At 35.1% G+C, this 15,559-nt stretch overlaps 1 protein-coding gene across 1 annotated transcript in view; it reads right to left on the reverse strand.

Moving 5' to 3' along the window:
* Positions 1-1,992: 1,992 nt before the first annotated feature.
* The window catches only part of LOC104471498 (putative ATP-dependent RNA helicase TDRD12), a 29,146-nt gene continuing 15,579 nt past the window's right edge, over positions 1,993-15,559 (reverse strand). Inside the window, exons 14-28 of the mRNA XM_010086856.1 lie at positions 14,562-14,690; positions 12,730-12,847; positions 11,758-11,891; positions 11,444-11,664; positions 10,592-10,691; positions 9,036-9,223; positions 8,512-8,722; positions 7,869-7,961; positions 6,658-6,827; positions 4,970-5,091; positions 3,839-3,893; positions 2,843-2,956; positions 2,607-2,760; positions 2,447-2,513; positions 1,993-2,078 (exon numbers count right to left, since the gene is read on the reverse strand). Coding sequence (XP_010085158.1) covers positions 1,993-2,078; positions 2,447-2,513; positions 2,607-2,760; positions 2,843-2,956; positions 3,839-3,893; positions 4,970-5,091; positions 6,658-6,827; positions 7,869-7,961; positions 8,512-8,722; positions 9,036-9,223; positions 10,592-10,691; positions 11,444-11,664; positions 11,758-11,891; positions 12,730-12,847; positions 14,562-14,690 — 1,962 coding nt within the window. The remainder of the gene's footprint in view (positions 2,079-2,446; positions 2,514-2,606; positions 2,761-2,842; positions 2,957-3,838; positions 3,894-4,969; positions 5,092-6,657; positions 6,828-7,868; positions 7,962-8,511; positions 8,723-9,035; positions 9,224-10,591; positions 10,692-11,443; positions 11,665-11,757; positions 11,892-12,729; positions 12,848-14,561; positions 14,691-15,559) is intronic.

Raw genomic sequence — 15,559 nt, forward strand, 5'->3', positions numbered from 1 at the left:
ACTCGCCACAGTGTTTTGTCCCAGTCACACTATTACAACTGCTGTTCCCCTATCCCAGTTGGTAAAAACATCACTTCAAACAGAGCTATAAGGTTCAAGGTATACACCAAAGGAACAGAATACTTTTGTATGAGGAATGACTATCTACTACAATTTTGAAGGCTGAAATAGAGATACATGATGGGGGTATGAGGGGAAAAATGATAACAGGAGTTCATAGGCAGAGTCTTAAGTGACAACAAAATGGAAAAAGCAAGCTATCTGTTGCTATTACATCTTGAGGGTACAGGATTTCAAGCAGACAGAGCACGGATAGCTTCAAGATACAGGAAAAAAAATTTCTTCACAAAAATATGTTGTTTGACTACTGAATTCCTTAGCAAGAGAGAAATGTCAGAAGCTGACATAGGTTCCAAAGTGCAACTGAACTAACTGAAGTAAAAAGCCCACAGAAAACTTCTTCCTCATGAAGACCCTGATCAAGAATTGCTTGAGGCGATAAGAATATTATTGGAATGTATTGCTACATTTTTCACACTGTTCTTTACAGACTGGCTCTTGGCAGCTGCTAAGAATGTATGGCTAAAAATCAGCTTTTGCTTCTACCTCATATAAGATGTCTTAATGGCAGATAATTTATGTCTATTAAATAACCCACTACATTTATCTACCAGCATAAAAATCACCTTACATTATACTTGGATATCAGAGAAGTCAAAGAACAACAAAACACATGAAAGAAAACACTACAACTGTTTCTGTCACATGGCTGTTTTCCACTGGCATCAGCAATATTCTTTAATATTCAGAAAGATGCAGCTTTATTATATGCTAATACTAGAAAAACTGAAACTGCCAGTTAATAGAGTCCTCCCATTCTTGAAGTAAAGGCATCCTAATGTTTCTTGAAAGAATAATTCCGAATATACTTGCTTGTTCTTCCTAGTCAAGAATACAACAAAACTTCAGGCTAAATAATGATAAATAAATAAACAAACAACAAAACTGTAAAGTTGAGTCTCTATTCTAAATCACCGCATAGTTACATTGGGGAAACTAACGTGCTTTCAAAATCTACAGATGCGAATAGATCAATACCAGATTCATTTATTATAAATATATTTTACATTACTACTTCACTGCAACATGTTCTGGATGTGCACAAATCTAACTGTGAGAAAACTATTTACTGAAAGACGGTATATTAAAAGGCAAAGCCTTAAGAGTTGAACAGACAAGATTTTATTGTTTATTTGCAAAGGAGAAAAGAGTTTTAGATAAATGAGAGGGAAAGAAATAAGAGCATTTGTGAAAAGCAAAAGTGTCTAACTGAAAACAAATACTGAATCTACTATCATACAGTGCTTGTTCCACAAATGCTGTACAATGGTTACTACAATGACGCTGTACAGTGCTTCACACCAAGTCAACGTATTTCCAATCAAGGAACAAAGACTACCATAGGAGTTAAGGCATCATTTCTTGATGTAGAACTAAAATATGAAGATTGCCAACAAACTGATACTGTATGAATATAAGGGATATGGCAGCAAAAAAAACAACCAACAAAAAACCCCAAAACCAGATCATCAGGATTTGTGAAACTTCAAAAATTACTAACTATTACTAACACAATCTCACTCAGATAAAGTAAACTAAAAGCTCTGTAATTACTAATATATTCAACTGCTTCATAACCCAAGCTTAGTCTTTAGATCCTGTCTGGACAGCACATGTACATGTCAGCACATCATCAAAGCCAACACTTTTAAAGTGAAGGCACTAGAAAACATACATAATGTTCTTCTGTGGAGTATTTCTTCAGATTCTCAGAGCCCAAAGGTAAGGAGTTGGTGCGCTATTTTCCTCCTAAAATCAGGGACAGTTCTGCAACCTATATGTTTAGTTTTATCAATTTTAGTGGAAATACTTATGCAGGAGACACCATTTAGAAGCATAATTCTTATCAGAGGAAAAAGATCTGTCTCCAAATTACTCATCACTTTCTGTTCCACTGTCTTCTGAGGAGTCAACCAATTCTTCAGTTCCTGCAGCAGGGTAGTGCAGTTTTTTAGTACCTAGAAGTAATTAACAAAAGTGTAATATTTATAAAGCAAGAAAAAGCAAAAGCTTCAGAACAAATAATGTAGTAGTATTAAGGTAGTATTAAAAAACCCAAAATGACAAAACCCCCATACTTTAGACTACCAACTAGACCAAAACCCTAAAAGCTACTTCAAACTGCTTTTTGTCTGTGCTATTCTGATGGAGAAATACCCTGCTGCCTACAGTCTTCTGTTAGAGGTCCTCTCATCCATTTTCAGAGGATTTGAGCATGCCAGCTAAGTGTCACATATCTGAAATAAATATTTCAGATAAAGCTTATGCAAAAAGGAAAATACTAATAATTTCATGCATTATAAACACCAACTCATTCATTGCTTACCAACTGGAAAAGGGCTTTTATCTTCAAAATCTTCCCAGTGTTCAAAATCAAAAGACACGTGAGGATTCTGTTGACAAAAACATTGTTTGAAATACCTGCACTGACACACAGTAAATATGTTCAGAACACTCAATAGTTCTCAAATTAATTTCCACTTCACCTTGATTTTCAGTAATTTGTTCCACGCTCCTTTTTTCTCTTTCGCAAGAACAATGATAACCTCTTTATCCTTAATCACATATGTAGACTTTTCTGCAACTATATATTGATGCAGCTCCATGTCAGCCAAATAAAGTTTGTCTCCTGAACAAGCACTACATTACAAAAAAGTTAAAAAAATTAAATACAAGTTTACAGTCAAAATTTTTTTATTATACTTAAATTTCTTAAACCTACCTGAAAACCACCTTCTCTTTAGAGAACTCACATTTACAGTTGGATACACTTGCTATTTTTACCTTCACTGTAACAGTGTCTTCATTTTGAAACCACTTTATTTCTGGATAAAAGCTAAAATAAAGACAGTTTATTTTTTTTTTTAATAGAAAACAACTGAGTTTTGGATAAACTGTTTCACCTACAGCCAGAATTTTCCCACTAGGTACAAACAAACAGCTGAGTTTCCGCATCTGTAGGTCTACTCAACCATAATAATCTGACAGTGAATAGCAGTGTCAGGAAAGCACATGACAGGATGCCAGCCAAGCTTGCTACATAAGCATTGCAGTCTCAGTCTTTGGAGCAGCACATCTGCTAGCTCAAGTCGCGAGACACACTCCACACTTAAAGCCAAACCTAGCATTCACTTCTACTGCATGCTTTTCAAATTATTTATCAACAGAAGTTGTCCTATCCACAAAATAATAAGGATAATGGATCCACTTTCAAACAAAAAACAAAGAGAAATGGACCATGATTGTGTGTTGCAGAAACATTCTCAGAGGAAAATCAGATTTACTTTTTTTATAAGAACAGCGTTAAATAGCAATACGCAGAGACAGAAGGGTAGGACAGTCTTTGGTTAAAATATAATTCAGACAAGTGCAAGTCAGAGCTTATACTCACGGACTGAGCTGAAATTGTTTGTTTTCATTCACTTCCTAGTACTATGGCATCTAATCAAAAATTACATCATTTCAACAGATAAAGTTAGCTTCCAGGAGTAAACAAAAGAGCAATTTAAATTACTTAAGGGATTAACAATATGATGTGTGTATACATACACATCTAACAGCAACAGTAATCTCTCAAGTTCAACACTGATGTAACAGTATACTTCTACCTGTATTATACCTATTTACTCATAAAACACAATGTCAGTAAGAATGATCGTCCTGTTTGGCAGCTCATTAAAAAGTAAGCATAGGAACAAATCACTCTGAATTTTTGTACCATTTATGCTGATGCTGGGTAGAGTCTTCTGCTTCATTAGTTTGAGCTACACCATCTAAAAATAAGAAGTCCAGAAAGATATTTTATACTTATCTATACTATAGAAATCAGATACTTCCAGGATACCCCCCTACCATCATAAAAATAATTTGCCAGCAATCGAATTACTACTGCAAGACTATATTGGGCATTTATATTGGGTACTTCCTATTTGTAAAGATTTCATAAAGTTAATAATTCAAGTAAAAATTTTAACTAGAAGGAGTATTATAGTTGGTTTAAGAAAGTTTAAAAAAAAACCCCAAAATGCACAGTTTTCCAGGTCAGGTAACGTTTTTTCCAGTTTTAAGACATTTATTTGAAATCGGAAACACGTAATTTTGGAAACTAAGAGTTTCAGGAATGAAACAACTAATACTGATGTTACCATCACTGCTTGAAAGGTGGCATTACAGTCTCTCTACTACACCAGGGAAAAAAGAGCCTTCTGTGATAAGCACTCCAGGATCTTATTTGACTTCTGTCTGCTGTAATTTTTTAATCACTGAGCTTTAGTTGCTCCAAACTCACATGCCAACTGCTACCAGATCATTCTCTCTCCCCCTTCTATGAATGACAAAGCTGTTAATGTGCTTTTGAGCCTCTACTGACTAAATACTACATCCTTGAACATTAGATTAAAAAGAAAAAAAAACACCAACACATCTTCTATCACCCTGAATCTTGGAAAAACATCTTAAACCTCACAGAGAATGATGCTGTTATTCACCTAATCTTTCAACAGATTTCAACTTCCTTAAACCCTATGGCCCTGGACAGCCAAATGCTTGTCCTCTCTGCAGGAGAGACATTTCCTGCTCACACATTCCATTCAGAGCCAAACAATTCAGAGGCTCTCACAAACAGAATGTTCCCAAAACAGTAAAACAGCTGTATTGATATGGCTTAACTCTCACAGCATCTCCAGGCTGCTAACTATAAGGTATTTGTGGCTTACTGCAAGCATCAGCTATATGGTGCTATTCTATACACTCAGAGAAGTCTGCATTTGGTAAAATGACTTTTAGGTTGACATTTAAGCACCTAATTTTAATTAGTTTTAAAATCTTTGGAAATTATGAAAAGGTTTACCATATGGATGATTCCCAGGAGTAGTTTCAGAAGAGTTATAGTTTTCAGTAGAATTTTCTTGCATTGACGTATTTTGTGGACTGGACACATTCTCTGGACCAGCTATATCCTCCTTTATACTTCTGAACACAGAAAGAGACATTTTAAAAAGAAAGGGTTTAAATATGTTTAATATTGAAACGATTCCTAATAGTTGGAAATCCTTTTGAAGTGCATTTTTTCATTCCAATATCTAAAAAAACCCCCGCACTTCTATCAAACCGTAAATCTCACCACAGAATCACTGAACTTCAGTAACTCAGTAAGAGAAATCCAAGTTAGGAGAACATTTAAAATTCTGATGGTGCCAAGCATCTCCTTTGAATCATTAAAAAAAAAAAAAAATCTATTGACCTTACACTGTGTGGTAGAGCTTGATAAGAAAATTATTCCCTCTCACAAAGAATCTCAGTAGGTTTGGGGGCTTTTTGGTCATATTTCATTCTGACTTGGAAAAAGTAAGGATTTTAGAATACTCAAAAGTTCTTCACTGATTAGTAAGAGATCTCTAGCTTTCTAGCTGTACAGCTAAGGGCTTCACTAGCTGGACACAAGATTCAGGAAATACCGCAACTGGAGAACTTAGAGATAGGCACCACAATCCTCTTTTCTGCAACAGCCTCAGAAGTCTCTGTCAAAACATTACTGAGAACACAGCACTGCATAATTTTTAAACACAAAGTCATCTGTCCAAATGAAGAATACTTTCTTCCATTACTGGCTAAGTCACAGAAACAACATCCTTAATTAACTTGCCCAACCCTGTGACACCACATACAGTGCCCATGCTGGTATTTCACGCATTTTTTTTGTTTATGAAGCAATATTTGCTCTCTGAAATAAAATATTCCAGATTTCTTTCTTCCCTGTAAACATTAAAAAAATTGTGGTTGGTCAGACGAAAGCATTTAAATTGTATTTTCAATGATGGCTCTCCAAACTGAAGAATAAGCAGCTAAATAAACTCCTGAACAAGGTGCAACATAGAGACCAGAACAGAAAAGCTACAGATGTCTTGCTCAGGAGCATTTTAAATCAAGGGTCGTAGGATCTCCGGCAGACTATAGTGAGATGTACCCTTCCACACCGCATTCAGTATTCACACAGTTCTAAAAGTTTACAAGGCAAGGAAAAAACATGTACAGTGCTGCTACTGCAAAAACCATCAGGTAGCCATACTCATGAGATGTATGGTCCTAATCCTTTTGAAGTAAACTGTTTACATTTTCCAGCTGGAACTGTGCAGTTGCAGAAACACCAACAATATGCTCTACAGTACTGACTGGTACTACGTACTGACTGGTACTACGTACCAACTGGTAAGCGTTCAAAAAGATCACTGATCATAATAAAAGATAACTGAATTTGAATTCAGACTCCATATTTTTATGACATTTTTATGATAAACTTGACTATCTGCATCAAATACTATGTTAACATTTTCTAGAATTTATGTCTTCCTTTCTATGATGGTTATGAGGCTAAAGAAGAGTTAAAGAAAAGCACATATATAACACACTGTTGTCTCTGTGTTTAAATGAAAAAAATCACATTCAGTGATATTAATCATGAAAATATCCAGTTAAAATTAAATAACAAATTCTTTTTCTTGGTAAAGTATATGCTGAAAACGATTCATAAACACTTACAAAGGCTCCAAGTTCTTTGCATGATCTAATACTTTCACTTGTCCGCACAACTTCTGAAGTTGTGTTATATGTTCTGGATTGTCAGTTCCCAGACCTGTCAACAAAATCTCAGATCGAATATTGTATTCAATGACTGATATCTTCATATCTGAAAGCCTGGTAACCCGTATCTAGAATTACAAAAGATACTAAATGGAAACCACTGCTCATAAATGGTCTCTCTTCAATTTTAAGCTGTTAAGTAAAACTTTAAACATACCCCCATTTATTTATATCTGTAAGCAATTTGTTTTCTCTGGTTTTCAAATAGAGAATTGATGGTTACAGGTCCTCTTTTGAATGCTGACAGAAAGAAATTCAGTTTATGAAGAAAAACTCACACCACTACGCATAAACACTTCACAAGACCAAGAAATCTTCCAGATTTAAGTGTAAGTAAAACAGTAAAAAAAATCCAAGAACAAGAGCACCCATCCTTCCTACCCTAATCAAGAAAACAATGGGGAAAAAAAGCTTAAAAGTTTTTTAATTTGCAGAAAAATTAGACTAACTCTAAACTAATGCAAGAATCATAAAAGACAGCCAAGACTTTAGAAATATAAACTAAATTATTAAGTTTAGTATAAGGCATCTTAGATATCAGAAAATAATCTTGAAGGATCAAATTTTCATTCTTTCAGAGGCATGTGTGACGAACTACAGAATTGATTTTACAAGACAAAACCCTAAAAACTAGTACCTCCAAAATCTGCTTTTATTATTAACTTTGTGGAATAGTCTGGATGACATTTATAATTATTTTGGTGCTCTGTTATGGGTGCATATTTAGATCTCCAGATTTAAAGTTCAAGTAACTCAGTTGTGTATTCCATCTATATACGAGCATACTCATTTATCACAGAATGGTTGATGCTGGAAGGGGCCTCTGGAGGTCATCATATCTAACCCCTTTGCTCAAACAGGGTCACCTGGCTGCCTAGGACTGTGTCCTGATTGCTTCTGAGTATCTCCAAGGATGGAGACTCTATGAACTCCGAACAACCTGTTCCAGTGCTCAGATACCACGACAGTAAATTAACCAACAGGATTACATAAACAGCACATAGAAAAAATTAAAACATAAATGAGCAGAATGAAAGAGAAGAATGGGTGCTCTTGCTATAAAGGAGTTTGGATAAAAATATTTTCTAATGCTACAATTTGATACCTACCATTGGGTCAACCCAAGCTGTATTTCCCAAGGTATGTACTATTTTTGCTTCATGTAGTTTTCCTTTAATTTTGCAATTAATATAATTAGTTACCTAGGAGAAACAAATTTTCACTGCACTTGAGAGGTAAATTTTCACTGCACTTGAGAGGTATACCAACATAACTTTACAGATATTTTAATTATCATAAAACAATCTTGTGAGCTTAACAATGAAAAGGGTATTCAATAAATAAAAACAGTTTTGGAGTAAACTAGTGAAGTACTCCAACCTTACTGTAGGTTAAAGTGGTATTAAAGGAAGGAGCTTCCTTAATGGAAGAATACTCAAACACATGCCAATTTACAGAGGCTACCCTTCCTCTGTTACTCCCCACAGATTCAAAAGCAGCAGTAACTTGTTCTGGAATAAACCATTTAAATCATAGAGAAGAAAATCCCATATATTTAACTTTTTATTTAGTAGAAAAGCAAACAAGAAAACTGACTTCTTATCTGCCCCAATAGCAGGTATTTATTTGCAATATTAATAAGCAATTAAATTTCGTAACTAAGTTTGCAGTTCCTAACTCTTTTCTTGTAGAAAATAACACGGAGATAAAGAACATAGAGGAAATACCATGAAGAAAAAGGATAAATATTACCTTTGGGTTCCATTCAATATCATTATCAATGGGTTTCACTCTACAAACTACAAATTCCACAGCCTGAGGTGGCAGACACTGAAACCTTGCAGGTAAGTGAAGCAGCTGATAGTTCTGAACATGACTCATTCTGCCTTCATCTATATATTTAATTTTGACGTTAAAGAACACATTTTCCTCCTCTTTTGATGAAATCTCTACCACTTGAACCCTTAATATAGTAGGAGAGGAAACACAGGATTATTATTCATATAATCACTTGTAAAAAGTTTTTTTAATCTACTCTTGTTTAAAAAATTACATTGTCATAGCCAAATACCTGTGTGTGCATGCGTCAGTTGTCATTCTGTTTTCCATTCAGTAACTTAAAGAGTATGATAGCTTTTTAAAGAATTACTTGAACAACAGTGATCACTTGCTGGTTTAGGGGGTGAGCTGACTTTTTTTTAACTGAACAGTGAAAGTTTCTAATTACTTTGCATAAAAGAGTGCACGAGTAATTTAAAAAAACCCAACATTTTTACCTGTGAAAGTGTGTTTCCTCACATAATCCATAAAATGCTAGCTTCTCCACATTTTTAACAGAAATTTTATTACTAGGTTTCTTAAAATACTCATTAATTTCTTCAGCAAGAATTGTATATTGGTCCTTTTGCTTATCTACTATTCGACCAAAGTAGTTGGTTGCATTTACAATGTGGAGAGGAAGTATCTGAAAGTATAAAATACATTAGAAGAAAGGATGACTAAATGATTTCTTAAATTAATGAAATGGAAGTTTTCATATTCAAGATCACCTACCTCCTTCCAGCCCAAAGAGGTGACAAAGATGCTGACGCATACACACATTTCAGAAGATTACAAGTTGTTATTATTATATTAAGATTATTAATAATACTAACTGCCCATATTCCAGTCAGTAGTGGACAGAAATTTATAGAGCAAGAACTGTTAGGTCTCAGTTGGCAGTATTCCACTTAAATCAACACCACTGCACTACACTATTACCTGCCAAGGTACTAACCACTAAGGCATTCCACACCATTCAAGCTTAATTCTAAGTATTCTCCAGCCTTTTCATGAGTTTTAGAAGAACTGACTGGGGAAGAATAAGGCCTCACTCTTTTGCACTAGAATTAATTAAATGAAAAACTATAATATACTGCTATCAACACCAACACATAAAATGCTGGGGGCATTCCATAACAAGGGTCATGCCAGGCAGAAGTACTGAGATACAGCTGGGTGAATGAGGCCAGACAAGAGGACCAGAAAAGTAACTTCCACCTAATAAAAGTCCTAAAAAAAACCACAACGTGACTTGAGGTTCTTAAACGAAGGAAACATTATACTGGGTCCCAAACAAAAAGAAAGTGAACAATTATCAAAGTGATAATTAATTAGTAAGATGAACACTTGGGCTCTGCAGTCAGCAGAGGCAGAATTAGATGAGGAAATGGAAGAGGCCTCAACTGCTGTCTTGAGTGCACCTGGTAAGTGCACTGGTAAGTGCACATTTCTAGTACGAGTGTAATGAAATATGTCCTACTCTTGGGCTGTAAAGCTGGATACATGTGGGTTGTCAAAGGGTTTGAACTCATACCTACCAACAAAAGCTTATTTATTAGGCAGAAATGGACTGACAAAGAATCCACTCACTTCTCTTTATCTTCTATTCTCTTCACTCCTAATTTGTGCTTCCTTTACAATAAGTATAACTGAAGTTTATAGGAACTTTAACCTTTGTTAATTTTAGTCTACGGTCTCAATTTATAAAGAAAAGGAGTGAACAGAACATAAGCCCTCTTCCCATAGAACGGGAATCTTCCATGAAGAAGAAAATCTGTGGTAAACTCAGAATCACCTTCAAAACAAGTTCAATTCAAGCTAAGGATTAAGGGAAAATCTAGCACACTTATTTAAGCAAGGGAGATAGAAAAAAGCTAAAAAATAACTATCCAAGAAATATAGTATACATACTACAGTAGTATTAATATAATATGAAAAACTAGTAATATGCTAAGTAGCTATTTAAGACCTGTTTTCTTGCTACCTAAACCCAAAGAAAATAATAACTTACTGTGACACATCCAGGTGTTTGTTTAAGTTTATCCAGTATATTCTGGGGCACATCTATTTGTAAATTTATTTGATGACGATCTGGACATACTGTTCTATTCCTACACATTAAAAAAACGGTTTCAGAAAGAAGCCCTTTGTTTTCAGTTGTACACTATTTTGATATGACTTACAACAGCTTTAAACACTGAACTTTCATTAGCCCTCAATAACCAATTTCTGTCTCAAATAGCACCCATGACTTTGGGGGTTAGGCAGAAACAGCCAAAAAGCTCTTGGTGGAAAAGTTTGTACAATGAAAACAAAAAAAGACCATGAAACTTCTTCCAGAGTACAACAAACACTAACATTTAATTTTTTGTTACTTCCAACAGCAGTTATCTATACTAGAAGTCATACCCAAAAACGTTTTAGCTTCCTCCTTCAGGCACTACTTACAATCCAGTTACATACAGTTTGGAGAAGTCATAATCTACTTACCCACTCTGGAGGGACAGGAGACAGTAGGGAAGAAAAGTAGAACACAAACCTTGTGCAATTACCGTTAGGATAACTAACTAAGCAAAACAATGGCTTAAAGTTCCCTCAAGTACATCTAGGCAGGATTAATAATGAATTATGATACTATGTGAATGACTGGTCTCCATAAAAATATTATTTTTTTTCCATAAAAGTACCTAAGAAGAGTAAAACACATGCAACCATCAATAGGAAAGAGCTCATGAGCAAAAAAGGGTTTGAACAAAAGTATCCAACAGGAAAATTCATCAAGAAATAGAAGCAACCATCATTCAGGGCATATAAGGCCCTCCTTTGTCAGTACAGGTGTCAAGAAAACTTGGTACTTCCTTACTTGCAAATCCCAAATGTTTTAAGATAAGCACACAGTGGCCTTGAAAATTTCTTCTCTTCTTCAGCTTCTACCATCTTGGCGGTAAAATCATGCAGTTCTGGTGGAATTTCAGCTTCTGCGTGTTGCAAATAACGCAGTATTCCAAGTGCATCACATGCACTGTTTTCTGTTAGCAGAATGACTGACCTTGTCTTTGCACATTCCTGATCTACAGAAGAACCCTAAAAAATAGATATATTTTTTCTTTAAAGCTTTTATGTATCCACCACTTAATAATCAAATGCAGTACAAATCTGTTAAAAATTTACTCAAACCTTTATCACATTACAGAAGTTGTCAGACATGCTGTGTAGACGCTGGCCAAAGATTCTTGGAGAAGGAAAACTGAAATGTATCACGCAAGTTGCATCTGTAATTCCTAAAGACTGCATGCAGTCATCTGTTAAAACTAAGCACATGTTTAACACACACGTAAGATAACTGTAACACTTCAAGCATGTGAAACATTACATCACATTAGCAACTGCTGTTTCCCCTCCAATGGATGAGGATCCATTGACTTAAGAACTAAGAAAAAAGCCTTTTCTCAGTACACTCACATAAGGCATTGTATCTCTTCAGACAATAGATTTCATAAGCATATGGCAGACACAGCATTTCATCATCTAGCATAATTCTATATCTCATATCAGTATCACAGAATTAACAGAATTGCCCACAGCCAAGTATTTCACAAGAGTAAGACAGAAAACAGGTGCAAGTAATGCAGGATTTATATGGACCTACAAAGCAGATGTAATTAAGTCAATCTTCTTTAGATGTACAAAATGGAAAAAATTAAGTCTGAAACTGGTAAGAGTCTTTGCTACTGCAAAAAACTTGAAAAACAAAATTCTACCAGAACATATGGCAACTTATTACAATAAGTCTTGGGAGTTTCTAAATCATTTCAAACTGAAAATATCTTCTGTAGTGGGAGACAATTGTGAACTCATGGAAGTTCTTTGAAAATACAAGTTCGTTTGATACATTAGTTCTTTTAACTAATGCATAAAAAAACCCCACCTCCTTTATGTTCCCTCTAGTAAGTTAAGGTTTTGTCTTGCAGCAGTTAACCCTGGGACCCGGAAGGAAGGGAGACTAACTGTAGCATTAACAGGTGAACGCATAACTAGAAAGGATTCATAGGGAACTGACTGTGGAAGCAACGGATAACCTAGTGTAAGTATTTAGTGTAGAACACCATGAAGACATAATCACACCCAGACAAAAAAGAAAATACTCACCTAACACAAGACAAGTGCCGGAAGTATATGCTTTTGCCCACTGCTCTAAGATATACTTGATATTAAACTTGCTTTCTTTATGTATTTTTAATGAAAATATTGAGTTGCTTTTCAGTGCCTGGATGACAAGGTAACAAGTTATACATTTCTTCCAATACAGTAATAACTGATCAAATAAACTCTAATAAATAATGTATCTTATTAGTATCCAGCTTATCTTAGCTACTGTAAAGAGAACCAAGCGGAAGTGTGAAGAAAAAAAAAAAGAAAATCGAGATTATGGAGACTAAGTTTACTAACTTCCTGCATAAAAAGAAAACAAAAAAAGCTCAGGTTCCTATGGATTAATACATTGAACAGATGCTTAAGGAAGTACAAATCCCATTTTAAGCTTTTACCACTGTTAAGGTGTCCTCTAAGTCGATTCTATTGTGCAGACTCATGTTTCAGTCTCTCAGAAAAACAATAAAAAACCCCCTCACTGACCTACCCACACTTAATTTGCATGGATGTAGTATTCTCAAAAGGCTTGGTTATTTGGTAAACTGGCAGGTCAATGAACTAAGGGAACTAAATATTTTTGTAGACCATTTAAGGTATTTGAAGTTGGTGTACACAAGGATTACTGCAAACGGCTTCAATACTTCTTCAGCACCAATAAACACTCTTCCTTTAAGTGGTGGTGGGGATGGTTTTGATATTCTTGAACAAATTAACCCTCAAATATTCAAGGAAACCATGTTAGAAAGTCACAAGACAAAATCAGATTTACTTCCATTAATAATTGTCAAAGATTAAACATTCCAGATATACTAACATTTATGTAGGAAAGGAATACACTCCCATGCTTCAGGACTGACATATCTCTTCCTATGACATCTGAACAGTCCAGCCACGCATCCTTTTGTTATCCCATCCTTGAAGCCATCGTTAAAGGCTTTAATTCTAATACCCTCATAACTTGCCTCCTTTAGCTATATCACCCCCATCAGCCTGTCCAGGCTTAACACAACTGCTTCCCAACTCTTGCTTCCCAGTTGAACCAGACTGAACTCCTCCTACTCCGCACTGCTGGAGGACGAGTAAAGAGACAGTGAAAGTACAGAAAAGATTTTTCTATTGTTATGTTGGGATATATATTCATTGCTATAATATCTGAATAAAGAACCATTGCAGGAAAACCCTTAGTCTCCACCTCCGAAATGCTGAGTATACAATCCCACAAAAAGAGGTGTAAAACTGGAGCATGCTCTATTGCAGGTAATTTTGAGGCTGTCTTACACCAGTTTAAGACTTCTTTTAAGAAAATACATATTAAGCACGCTATCTTCCCCCCACATTCAATGACTTAAAGCTTAACTGAATTCTAGTCGACTTTCACAGGATAACAAAAAATGTTTCTTTCAAATCAGAGAAATAGTCTTCTCCAATTTCAACTACTCGAGTCAAAAGCAACAGAATAGAACTTCTTAACATGGTGGCTTAGATTTTTTCCTCCCCCCATACCACTCCTGGAAGCAGTAAAAAAATGAAACTAAAAAAACTGACAGAACTTTTAATGGAAAAAAGCCAGTCCAATTCAACTCAAAGTTCCAACTCGACAGACAAAAAGTAGTTAAGAATTTAACAAGGAATGCATTCTATGCCAGATGTTCCTGTCAGCTAGGCTTTCTTCTGGTTGGCACAAGTGTGGGGTTGGGGCTATTTTTAGCAGAAAATAAAATAACTTCCAAATTTACACTCCTCCTTTATTCTCTGAAGCCAAGATATGTCAGTTTTCTATATCTTAGCAATTAATAAGCACACTTATGTAAATTTCAATACTTCCTTACCTTATGAACCATTTCTGCTTCACTTACTGAACTAGTGAATACCAGCACCTTCTGAAGATTATTGTGGGTAGAATCCAGTATTTTGAGTAACACAGCAGTTCTCTCACTGTTTGTGCAAGGTTGTACAACCTAAAAGTAGATACAAAGCAGAGGGCTGATAATTAATGTAATCTATACATACTTTACTATACAATTCTTCCTTTTACTAAGTACTACACATTGTTATGTAATACCAAAGAGAATCCAGTAAACGGTAGCTCCAGTAAGTGGTAGGTCTTCTGTTAAAGATACAAATCTGACAAAAGGTATGCATTTAGAACAGTTTCCAGAAGTATAATTAAAATCCAACACATAATCAAAATCCCACATTAAGAATTTTCATTAATTTAATTTTAGGTGATTTATCAACCTTTAAGTTTGGCATTTTCAAGTACCACTGAAAAGGTTTCACACTCCAAAAGCATACTGCACCACGTGAAATACTCTTAATAACTGAAGCACCAAAACACTGACATTTTCAGTCCTGCCAAATCATTAACTAGAGTTCACACAAAAAGTGGTTTTTTCAGTTTTGTGTCATGCTCAGGAAGCCCAGTCTTAGAGATTTCTCAACACTCTCAGTCCTCAAATTATTACATTATGAGACACAGAAGAATTCAAATCATCCTTACGACACTTGGTATTATTCTTAAGGGCTACACCACATTGACTGGAACCTAATGAGAAGACACCTAAGAATATGTAACAGCTTTCTGGAAATTTTAGGTGAAATTAAGTTCTGGATTTTACTAGCTCTGTCTTGGGATAATTTACATTCTAGTTCTGCCATTCACCACTAATAATTGCAAAAACATTCTGATAAAATTTTGGTCACAAAAATTTGGTCACATTTGCAAATGCTTCGCATAAAATCAGATTCTTTTGCACTGACAACAAAATACTTGAGGGAGTATCTTCACTTCAGTCCTACAAAGGAAGGTAAAAGACCTTCAGCTTGT

The sequence above is a fragment of the Pterocles gutturalis genome, unplaced genomic scaffold, assembly GCF_000699245.1.
Source record: "Pterocles gutturalis isolate BGI_N339 unplaced genomic scaffold, ASM69924v1 scaffold26431, whole genome shotgun sequence".
In the NCBI taxonomy this organism is placed as follows: Eukaryota; Metazoa; Chordata; class Aves; order Pterocliformes; family Pteroclidae; genus Pterocles; species Pterocles gutturalis.